The sequence below is a fragment of the Onychostoma macrolepis genome, chromosome 17 (genome assembly GCF_012432095.1).
Source record: "Onychostoma macrolepis isolate SWU-2019 chromosome 17, ASM1243209v1, whole genome shotgun sequence".
Classification (NCBI taxonomy): domain Eukaryota; kingdom Metazoa; phylum Chordata; class Actinopteri; order Cypriniformes; family Cyprinidae; genus Onychostoma; species Onychostoma macrolepis.
Window position 1 is genome coordinate 8,055,152 of NC_081171.1, and position 12,029 is coordinate 8,067,180.

The following is a 12,029-nucleotide window of genomic DNA, read 5'->3' on the forward strand; positions in this document are numbered from 1 at the left end:
ATTTACTTCTCAAAAACATCTGCATGCAAAAGGCCCCATTTACTTCAAGTTTCAAAGCCAATTCACCTTGCCAGCTTGCATAGCTCTTTTGCATACTAAACAAATTTAATTTTAGCCCTTAAATAGCACTCTGATGACAAATTGGAAGGCAGCTGAAGTTTGACACTGCCATTGTTACATGTTAATTAGACTGATTGCATGGCCGTCAAACATGCTAACAATGAGCATTTGGTCCATTGTGTGAGGGTACAACGGCTAGACAAAGCAGAGAAAGATGTGTGCTGGGAATGAGCAAATCCCATATGCCCTGCTGTGGGATTATTCTACACGCCACACTACAGGCCATGTCTGGGAGCCAGGATGCATGGTAGGAGCCTGTGGTCTTTGCCTCTGCGCTGGTGTCTCCAGTGGTCTACGCTGTGACTATCCCCCGGTGGCCTGGCTCCAAAACCGAAGGTAAAGAAAGCTATGGAAATGACAGCGTTGCTTATAGGGGTTGAAAAATAGATATGTTTTGATCATCCTTTGGGGTGTTTATTCTCGGATTTCCTCACTGTAGCATTAGCTTCTTCAAGGAAACTGCAAATTAGGGATGGTTCTATCTTTATGTTTCTTTGGTACCTTACCATTATTGCCATCCAAAGGTTGCAAATTAAGATTCTCCTTGTGTCTCAGCAACCACAGAGGCCAGAAAAATGCGTCATAAAGAATACGTTGCAATCGTTTGTGGCTTATTTGCTAAAACTGGCCGAGATGCACTTCCTCTTATATACAGTACCAGTTCCTATGGTTGTACTGTATTTAAGCAGCTACCTGATGCTCACAGTGTGATGTCTTCTTGTTCAGATGCCCAACAGATGTCTCAGGATTATTGCATCTTGGCATTGCTGGCACCAACAGCTGACTGAGCATCTTTGTGTTTAACTTAAAGAAATAGCTCTCCTAGAATATCAGTAATGTCATTATTAATTCACCCTCATGCATTTCGTTTGTCTGGAGGAACACAAGTAGATGCTTTGAAAGAATTGTTACGCGAGAGTTATAGTGTTGAGGAGCTGTCAAACTTGTGCCTTGACTTGTGCGTTGTCTCTCGCCTTGCACGTCTTCGAGCCAAACCAATGGTTTGTGAGAAACATACTGAAAGTAGACATTTAAAATGCATAATTTTTACTTTTTACTACATGCACATCATGTAATGCTACCACACAGTACACATATAGTATCACCATAGTTTTACCAGCTCAACCTATCTAATGTTTACTCTCATGACACATTTTGTTGAGAGTCTTAAATCATAAAACGGTAGCATTTTATATCCCCATTAAATTCAGCCATAAGTAAACACAAACAAAGTATAAAACCGATTCCATTTGGAAGTACAGGGTATGTTTCCAATTCATTTCTATATAAAAAATGTTTTGAAGTAAACACAGGCATTTTAGATGTCTACCTTTATATTTAGAAGCACGAGATGTTTTTTGTTTTTACTCTTTTCCTCTGTCTGTGGTGTAGATATTTATAAAGATGACTGGTTCTCTACCACAATTTGTTCTGTAACTGTTGATTTTTGTATCCATCCTGTTTCCTCATGTGTAAAATGACCATCTGTACCGAAGCCTTTAAAGATCCCGGGCTTCTCTCCAGGGGACATGCTGACTGGCCATATAAGCAAGTATCTGCACCAGATTGCTTTATTATTTGTATCGGTGAGCATAAACAACACCTGAAAGGTCAAGTGAAGCTAGTTTAAATCAAATCTACTAAAACTGCTGCAATACTGCAAGCTTGTGGGTTTGTAGTGTCTTTAGCCCTGAAATGTCAAAACACTGAAGGTCCCAAGAGGCATCTATCAAAGAAGGGAGGGATCCTAAAGTAAACTCAGAGTCCACCCAAATGACCATTGGCCCGGCCCTGCACACAAGCAGTCGGCTTTAACTGGGGGCAGAATGAGTCACAGTCAGTGTGGTCAACACATAAGTGCATATTGAATATTAAACCATCTTTGTTGAACATGGACCCATATGGATGTACTTTATGCATAATCACTTTTTTGCCCTAATGCACAATTGCACAATATGCACATTATTTACAGCATACTTCATGCATAGAAAATGCAAAGTAGAATTACACACAACATGTCTGGGTTAGTTTTTGCCTCAATTTTATTTCTATTAAAAATAAATAAATAAATAAATAAAAAGTTGTTTTACTTAAACCTATTTATTAACCTATTTTGGGACCTTGTTTTTTTTTTTTTTTTTTGGTCCATCATGACAATAATTTAATTACAATTAAGCACATTTCCTTATTTTCTACATTTATTTATATCAACCAGTATGGATTTTTTTATTTTTTTATTTTTTTTAATATACAGTATATATTTATTTTTTATATTTTAAAAATGATTTCATTTTTGACATAGACATGTTTTTGTGGGATGCCCAGTAAGTGCATAACATTAAAAAAAAAAAAAAAAATTAATAAAAAAAATGTACACCATATGCTCTCAAAATGCATGCCTTTAGCTAATTTGCCTTATGAATACAGCTTATGAATACCAACTATACAGATATTAGATAAATACATACAAATAGTTTGGCACATCAATCTGTGTTAAAATCTTATTTGTAAACAAAATAAAATGAAAACCAGTTGTGCAATCGGACAAGAGTGGCAAAAGATTTATTTATAACAGGAATGGAAGCAGAAGACTTTACGCAACAGTGAATCACTTTGACATATCACAGTCTGTTTGGTATATTCTGATTCACTTGGATAACATATTTGAGGCGTTTTGTGATTTATTTTTTCATGTCCACAAACTAAACAGTCTGGTCTGAGAATTTGTCCACATAAGGTGGCTTGTCTGGAGAGCACTATGTCCTGAAGTGGTATACAGCCTGGGTTTGTCAGGCTGCCAGTTCCTCACCATGCTTGGGCTAGAAGCAGACAGCACTGAGCCAACCCAGTCCAGTGGGTGTAAAAGAGATGTCGACTTGTTTATAATATAGTTTGTTCTCTGGAACCCATGTCGAGACCCATAGTATGCAAAGGTCATTTCAGCCAAGTCAGAAGACATATAGCCTCAGTGAATCTACATGAAGCATGAATGAACATGACTGAAAGAATAGTTTATTATTATTTATATTGGCATAGGCTTTGGCTTGTACTTGAATTGTATGTGTGTTATTTTCAGAGAAAGTTGCAAAAATAGAAAAATACTTTAAAATAATGCAAAAAAAAAAAGTTCATTTGAAAGATATTAATACTTTTATTCACCAAGGATGCATTAAATTGATCAAAAGTGACAGTAAAGACATTTATAATGTTACAAAATATTTCAGACTTTGTTTCTTGTAATTCTGAGGGGGAAAAACTCAGAATTGTGAAATATAAACACAGAAAATAAATAAGTGAGAAATAAACTGATCTGGGTATTCATTTTATTTTATTTTTTCAATTCTGAGTCTATATCTTGCACTATAATATATTTTTATTGTAATAATAAAATTCGAATATATATTTTTAATGTGCATAAGAATATTCTTATGCACATTGTCATTTGTCCAGTAAATTGTACAGTATCATCCCAGGTCTGTTTTATAGTATACAGTATGTGCAGTTGTTGTGGGTTTCCTGCTCGTATTTGTGGCTTGCTTTGTTTGTGTCTTAGCATGTGTCAACTTTCTCAGCAATTTGTGCTAGTAATTGCCTTGCTGTCCAAGTAATTACTGTCTTTATTGTAGGCAACCTAGTAAAACAGCATCTGCTGAGAGTATAAATGTAAAGTGATAATGTGAATAGGTGTGAATAATAGTGCCTTTGCTGTTCAGTATCCGCTTTCTCCACTGTGACAGGATATGTGTGTCAGCTCTCCTGTCGGCCTGCGCAGGAACTCAGGCCCTGTAAGACGTTTCTGGCATGAATGGCAAACACATCCTCTGTCAACTCGGATGTTTTCATGCGTTGCTTCCATCTAGGAGCAGAAAGAATAACATTAGAGTTGCTGTTTAGGTTAAACTGAATATTTTAATGTTTTTTTCCCCTCACATAAATGGTTTCATTTATAGTACGTCTCACCCAGACATGCTTGTGTCTTAGGGTCTCCACCTTGGCAAGGCTCATCTCCAGACCTCTCATTCTTTTGTCATGTACGGTTCCTCTCAGTGATTCACAGAGGAACTGCAGAACCAGTTTCAGAGACCAGGAATCCGGCAGCACCCTCAACACACTGACTAAATCAAAAGACGCTGCGTTTTTGTTCAGCAGATCCACTGCCGTGATAACATGTTGACAGGACTCGAGGTAGATTTGAAGCAGGGAGAGAAACATTCCCTGTGTGAACTTCCTGTCTCGTCCAGCAGAGGTCCTCCAACAGTAGCTTTCAGCAGCCTGCTGGTCTTTTTCTTCATGGACCAAAACCTGAAGGGCCTTTTTGTGTTTACCAGACTTCCCAAGTAAAATTGCTCTCTCCACATGAAGAAACGAGGGTGTTATTTGGTCTGAGGCAATAAAGGGTATAGTGGTTTGTTTCATCCATGAACACTTGCGACAGTATCAAACACATTTAAGTTTGAATTTCAGGTTTATTAGTGTAGTTAACCTATTAACATCTTTATCTGCATGTATTATGCTCACCATATATGGCGTCCACATTATAAAAAGAAGATTGCCAAAGTAATTGCTGTAGTTTATGTCTCATCTCATCCTTGCTTGTTTTATTGTTGTAGTCATCCTTGTTCGACTGCAATATCCATTTGACATATGATTTGATGAGCATGGTATGATGCTTTTCTTCCTGTGAATAGACAATTGGCTTCTTAAATGCAATGTTCAGTCATGGAGAACTGGCATTAAAGGGGTCATTTTTACAGAATCTTTTGTCAATTATTTTTTTAAATATGTTTTTTTTTTTTTCTCAATCATTATACTCTCTACCATTTATTTTTTGCTGCTGTGCACCCCATGTTGTATAATAAGTAGTTTTACACACAAATTTTACATTTAACTTTGGTTCACTGGGACCATATTACAGAAACATCCTAATTCTAGAGTAACCATGGTGATTTCTGTTTGAAGCTGGTTAGGGCTAAATTTGAGACTTAACTTTCTGTAATAGGCCACTGAGATATCGAAATAATAGCATTTATCTTGCTTTCTCTTTATTACATGACTATGAATGGCCGGGTTTTAAAGTTTCTGATCATCCAGTTCTGATGTGTAAACGTGGACGGTCATGTGTTGATGCAATGCCACAAAATTGCAGAAGCGAGTCGGTTTTTATAATTAGGTTTCACTAAAAGATCTTTTTGACTGATGAGGAAGTGTTCTGTTATGAATGTTACAAATCTTTTCATACCAGAGTTGTTATCTTTAATTAAACCTGAAACCAATGAAAATCTAAAATATTAGATGAAAAAAAAAACTGAATGAAATCGATAAATCTAAGTTTAAGTAGTTATTAACTGAAATACACCTACATCCCCAAAAAACTACTTATGAATATTTAAAAAAAATAAAATGAACTAAAAATGTCAAGGTACATAACAAAATGACTAAAAATGAAACTGAAACTAAAATAAAAATAAAAAATAAAAGCAAAATAAATTCAAAATATAAAAATAAAAACTATAACAGTAAATCAGTAAATCAGTACTACTAAAATAACACTGTTCTATACATATAAGCTCTTGTGCATGTCAAAACGCCAATGTAAATTTGACTCCTGATGACCCCCTTAAAACAATCATTAATTACAAATGGATAAGTCACCTGGCTGTGTAATTCATTGACTAAATATTCCAAGTAGAGAGTCATAGCAAGTGGGTAGCTGGTGAGAATGGCAAGGACTTCTTCTGGTGCAAATGTAACATGGCTGCTTGTAAAGATCAGTATTCCAGCCTATATTAAAATAAAGAGCATGTTTTAGAAAAAACACATTGCTTAAAGTTTAGTAGTAAGATATATATATATTTAAAAAAAAACACTTTTTGAACTTTGAATGCTGCTGAAAATTCAGCCTTACTGCCACAGAAATAAATTATATTTTAAAATGTATTAAATTGGACAATCGTTTATTTTAAATCGTGATATTATTTCAAAATATTACTGTTTTTACTGTATTTTTGATCAAATAAATGCAGCCTTAGTGAGCATAAGACACTTCTTTCAAAGATATTCAAAAACTTGCACTTTTGATGAATAGTGAATTATAGCAAGGTAGTTCTTAGTGTCTTAGAGCAAATTCCAGATACATAATAGTGTTTCTTTTACTGCCAAGGGCAAAAGAGTAAACTAGACTTGATGAAATCTGTATAACTCTGCCCTCTGCTGTTGATAAACAATACACTTAAAATGCTTGCCTCTTGGTCTCTCTGAAGAACCCAGTCTACAAATTTCCAGATGATGGGTTTATGTTCCAGATTTGAGAGAGTATTAACTATATGCTGGAATACGCTGATGTGTGAGTGGTCCTCGCTCTGCTCTTCCACAATTTTAACCCAGGTCTAAAAAGAAAGAAAGAAAGAAATGTTCGTTCCTTTCTGATCCATCTTTAATCATTGCTCTTTGGATCTTTCAAAGATTAAAAGATACCTGAATTGCATTGAAATGCTGGCCTTGACTTTGATAGAGCAATCCAAGTGTGAAAAACCTGAAATGGCAGCAAATTAGTTTGTCTTCTCACTAGAAAATAGAAAATAACCTGTGAATGCTGAAGTACCCTTAAATGATGAGCACAAACCTTTTGTGCTTTTCCAAGTCAGGCACACACATTTGGAGGTTACAGTTATTCTGCGACGACACAAGCAGGTCCAGTTTTCCATATTCACCTTGTTCCAAATACAGCTTAAAAAGTGCTGAGTCGATGTCCTGAGGACACATTTGGCCCTGTCTCGTTGGCCTTACTTCTCTCAAGAAGTCATCCAAAAAGATTAGATACTGTTGAAATGTCGGCCAATCGTCTCGACTTAACATCCACAGGTCCTTGGCATTGCTGACTGCTGTAGTCTGAGGTGTAAAGTCTTCACTCATAACAGGCATAACTGGATAAAGGCTAATGATTTCCCTTGGGTCTAGTTCACCTTTACTGGAAAATAAAGGATTATAGTGAAAAGGTGTAGGATGTTGAAACAATTTCCACACAGAAATTGCTAGTAAACTTCACAAATTACATGAAATTGTAAAGCAGAAAGACTGAAAAATTACTTTCTTGCAAAACACATTAAAGCATTACTTACATCAAAAGCTCTTTTGCTTCCACAAAAGCCTCTCTGTAGAACTTTATCATTCCAGATGTACAGATGACATTTTTATGTAGATCCTAAAAGTCAAGTGATGAATGGCATAAATCAGGATATATGTTATATGTTATACAGTATAAATATATTAGTTTCCCCTCCAATTATGAAGTTGGACTATAAATAAATAAACAAACAAATAAATAAATGTAATATATTATATATATATTAGGACTGTCAGTTTAACGCGTTAACTTAATTAGTTATGAAAAATAACGCGATTCAAATATTTTAATGTTAATATTCGTTTTAAAAATGACTCGTTTCAATGATTCAGAGTCGACTCTTTCTTTTGAGAGACGATTACTTTATACAAGGTGCACTTTCAGATTTAAAACTTTGCAGGATGTTTTCATTCACTTAGAGCTGTGTTACATACTGCATGAAAGGTCATTTTCTTAAAAAAATGATAATAAGGGCACTTACATTATAGGGGTAGTTCACTAAAAATAAATAAATAAATCAATTCTGTCATCATTTATTCACCCTCATGTTGTTTCAAACCTGAATGACTTACTTTCGTTTGCATTACATAAAAGAGTGTATTTTGAATACTAAGCTGTTTTGGTCACTAGTGACTTTCATTGCATGAACAAAAAATACTGAGATGTTTCTCGAATTATCTGCTTTTATGTTCCATACTTTATGTTAGGCCATTGTAGCCTAAACATTTAACATGTTTAAATGATCTTTTGAGGGTATTTTCACAGCCAAATTTAGTTTGTGATTAATTAGATTAATTAATCGCAGCACCCTGTAATTAATTAGATTAAAAAATTTGAATCGACTGACAGCTATTATTTATATATCTATATAATACATTAAATATTTAACATGTTTACTTTAGTTTGCTTTATTTTTGATAAGCTATTATATTAAAACGTATTAAATATTTATCATAGCACATTTAAAATCATGTAGCATATTTGATGAGCTCAAATCTGTGAACATGTGCCTCTGTGATATTTATTTAATACTATTGTAAGATGATTTTCGTCTTGCTGTTCATCTGGCACGAGTGCTTATGTGAATTACCTTGCTCAGTGTGTCTAAGACGCTCAGCCTCACTGACCTCTCTGTTAAACATTATGTGTAGTTTCTGTGTTTTAAGGTTATTCTCATATGACTGTCTTTCAGCAGGATATACCTACCTATCAAATATAATCTATGTGTTATAAATAATGATTAAATGAGATATTATTGACACTAAGGGGTCAAACATTATTCATGACCCCCTGCTGATAGATTCTGCACTGTAAAAATTATTATTATTTTTTTAATTTATGGTAAAAAACCGGCAGCTGTGGTTGCCGGAATTCTACCGTAAAAAAAATACGGTAACAACATTTTAAGTTTTAACTTAAATTTACAGTTAAATGCCATAATTTCATTAACTGATATAATGTTAATATACCAACCTATTAAAGTACTGAAATCTGTTTGGTACCTTTGTATTACACTGATAATCACCAAATGCAGGTGGTGATGAGAGAGTCACATGATGAAAAAAAGCCCATCACAAGCAGCTTTTAAAATAATAACATATATAGAAGGTGCACAGTGTCATTCACACAAACACTAAACACCATCATGGTGAGACTCATTAAACTGAAATATGCAATAAACATTAATTTAACAACATGAGATGTAACATACAACCCTAATAAATATAACTGATAAGAAAAAAACTAAGAAACATCGTTATTTCAAAGAAAAAACATAAAATTCAAATAAAATTTGAAATGCAATGCATGGAATTCTGGGAACGTCAGTTTCCATTTTTTTCCCTGTAAATTGTACAGGAATTTACCGTTAACCATTTAACAGGTTTTTACTGTAGCGTTTTCACAGTTTTTTACAGTTAAAATCACAGTCATTTTTTACAGTGTGGCTTAATGGATTATATATTTCTAACATGTTAAAGAAAGATAAGAGAAACATCCACTTTGTTTAGTAATTTATCATCAGTCTTACCTTGTATGAATCTTTTGGCAGGAGATCTTGAAGTCTGTCCAGCAGCATCAGGGCTTCATCAACTCTCTGACTCTTAACCAGCTCTTCAATCTGATCCTCCAAAGGAACTGGTGACAGCCGATGAATCTCTTTGTCAGCAACAACAAAAACACTTTCTATAACAAAAAAACATAGGAAATAGTTAAAAATGTGCGATGAAATGTCTATAAAATTAAAAGTATGATATTGTTATTATTAGTGTCTACATATTATGGCAACAAGCTCAGACTGCATACTCAAATCTGATTGTTTTAAAGCAGTGGATCTGAATCAGATGCGTTAAATAAGGGGAGACATACAAAATGTGCAGAGCAGTGGGTCCCGTTGAGAACCATTAGTTTAAAGTCAGTGTGAATGTGGCATATTTTGTGTGAAACACATTTGTAGTACTTGTTGATTAAAAATGTTTTACTTTAATTTTAATATTTTTTTTAATCAAAAAAATATTTTAAAAAAGAATTTTAATTTTGAAAGAAGTAAAGATACTATATACGAGCAATTAAGAACGGCAATATTGCCTCTGAATTTACTATGACTTCTGATGAATGATTTTTGAAAGATTGATGTTGGATTGTAAAACGAACCTTCTGTTGAGACGAGAGATTTGGCACTTTGTAAAGGGACAGTTTGCTTCAGCTGCTGGTCCAGAATGCTGTAGATATGAATAGTCTGATTTTGTAGCGCTAGCACATATGGGAAATGAACTGCAGCGTCCACCACTCCATCAGGCCACTGTACAGGAGGATGCTGGGAAGTGCCATTCTTCATCACAAACATGCCTGTGTGTGATATAGACTACTTTCACTTGTTACTTTATAAAGCAAACAAGTAATTTGCACTAATTATTACTGAAATGTAAATGCATGTATGTATTTATTTATTTGCTTACTTTATAGGTGTTAATGGAGTATTCAGTTGTGTCAATTAAATGTGAGTTATTTATCCTAAAATTCTCAAAATTAAATAATTGAAAAAAGGGGAATTAAAAATAAATAAAAATAGAATTTAATTAGGCAATAATTTAAATACAGCTATACAAACTCATAAATTTTCATAATACTGTAGCTTAGATTATCTGGTCTTGGAAAAATGTAATCATGTTACTAAATTTCTTCTGTTTAGATCTCTTTTGAGGAGACACATATGGAAATTAGAGAAATATCAACAAAAGTCTCGATTTGTTTTTCTTTCCTTATGGGCACTTATTGTATAATTAATTGTTGTTAATACAATGTTACGTCTTTTCAAGCATGCAGATAAAAGCCTTAAATCACTTAAACCCCGGTATTTTTTTTCTTCTATTGCACTGGCTTATTTTTCACACTGTTTTTACCTTGTTTTGCCACTTTAAGTTTAAAATGTCTTTTACCATTGTAATTTTATTAGTCTTTTATTTAGTCTATTATAATTTTATTTTTATTTTATACTTACCCAAACATCCAGGCCCATTCAGAATGAATTCTCCTTTTCCACATTTGTTGGCAATGATATTTTGCTTTCCCAGGTTATGTGGGAAAAGATCAAGGGTGGTTTGGCTCTGATAATCATGGAGAAAATATCTGTCACAAGTGGCCACACACAGACACGTCCCATGCGCAGCCAGCACCACAGGTTCCTGCGGCAGAGCCACCTGTCTCACACACTCCCATCTGTCCACATACACCTTATAAACGCTCACTGTTTTCCTCTTGGTCGAAGCTGCAATGAGCTCGACGGAATCAGTGTGAACCGCTGACTCACTGACATAGAAGAGTGACACGTTCTGTATTTTCTTCAGGGCAGGAAGGAGTTCCAGGGAGAACATGTTAAGCACCGTGACCGAACCGTCCCAGAGAACTAAGAGATGATTCAGAACAGGGACCGCTGTCAGCTGGCCGATTGCTCCGCTTCGGCCCATCTGTCTCTTCCCCACCTCCCGCACTGAAAGGCTTTCTTCAGCGCTCGTGTTATTTACAGTGAGGTACTCAACGACTCCCTCTTTGGTCCCTATATAGAGGTTTTTACCAAAACACTCCAAACACTGAATGCTGTATTTGTCTCTGCCTTTCCCAGAGGGCATTTTTTGAAAGACTAGCACAGGGGTGAAGACTTTCATGGTAATTTACTCTTAATTTAGGTCTCAGTTGCAAAAATACACCTAAAAATAAATGAGAAACCTAGTACATTGGGCAGAGAAGGAAAACAGCTTCATTAGCTCAGATAGCTACATGCTGTAAAGCTAAATAAAACAAGTAAAGAACAGTCTCACCTCATTAGCGTAGAAGCTGTCAGCATTATGGACGTTTATTTTTTACTCAAGTGTATTTTGACCTTGCCATGTGACTCTCATCCTGAGAGGAAGTTGGTGTCAGCAGTTTCACTACTTTTACTCTGGCTCTGAATGGAAGGTTGGTTGCACAATGCCAAATGTCTAAGAAAGGCTATAGAGACATGAAACCTTTAGTTAAATATTTCTTTTATGTGTTTTAAAGTGCATAAAAGGAAGCTAAAACAGCATGCTTGCTCCAGCAAATGTATTTTTATCTCACGTGTACTTTTGCCCCTGCTATTAGGGTAGGCTTTAGTTTACGAGTATGTTCATTTCAAATGCAAAGGAATAGATCACTCAAAAATGAAACTTTGCTGAAAATTTACTCTTCTTCATCAGAACAGATTTGGAAATGTAGCATTACATCACTTGCTCGGCAATGGATCCTCTGCAGTGAATGGGTGCCGTCA

The 12,029-nt window shown here is 34.9% G+C and overlaps 1 protein-coding gene across 2 annotated transcripts; it reads right to left on the reverse strand.

Moving 5' to 3' along the window:
- Positions 1-2,665: 2,665 nt before the first annotated feature.
- On the reverse strand, positions 2,666-11,680 carry si:ch211-266g18.9 (transforming growth factor-beta receptor-associated protein 1). 2 transcript variants are annotated; one of them, XM_058748453.1, is made up of 12 exons: positions 11,560-11,680; positions 10,743-11,467; positions 9,896-10,090; positions 9,273-9,427; positions 7,239-7,321; positions 6,743-7,087; positions 6,595-6,652; positions 6,363-6,506; positions 5,773-5,901; positions 4,639-4,798; positions 4,081-4,502; positions 2,666-3,976 (listed from the first exon to the last, which is right to left on the reverse strand). In XM_058748453.1, exons 2-12 carry the CDS (start codon positions 11,404-11,406, stop codon positions 3,830-3,832), a joined length of 2,502 nt encoding a protein of 833 aa, XP_058604436.1. In that variant the 5' UTR covers positions 11,407-11,467; positions 11,560-11,680; the 3' UTR covers positions 2,666-3,829. The 2 variants fall into 2 exon arrangements, with proteins under 2 accessions (XP_058604436.1, XP_058604435.1); XM_058748452.1 differs by having other exon boundaries at positions 10,743-11,648.
- Between the last annotated feature and the right edge of the window lie 349 nt (positions 11,681-12,029).

Excerpts from the sequence above, each read along its gene's own strand:
- si:ch211-266g18.9 (XM_058748453.1), bottom strand. The coding sequence starts at position 11,406 with ATGAAAGTCTTCACCCCTGTGCTAGTCTTTCAAAAAATGCCCTCTGGG. Across the intron at positions 6,653-6,742 it reads GACTTGGAAAAGCACAAAAG|GTTTTTCACACTTGGATTGC; the intron begins GTTTGTGCTCAT and ends CTGCCATTTCAG. Across the intron at positions 5,902-6,362 it reads TTCTTCAGAGAGACCAAGAG|GCTGGAATACTGATCTTTAC; the intron begins GCAAGCATTTTA and ends ATTTTAATATAG.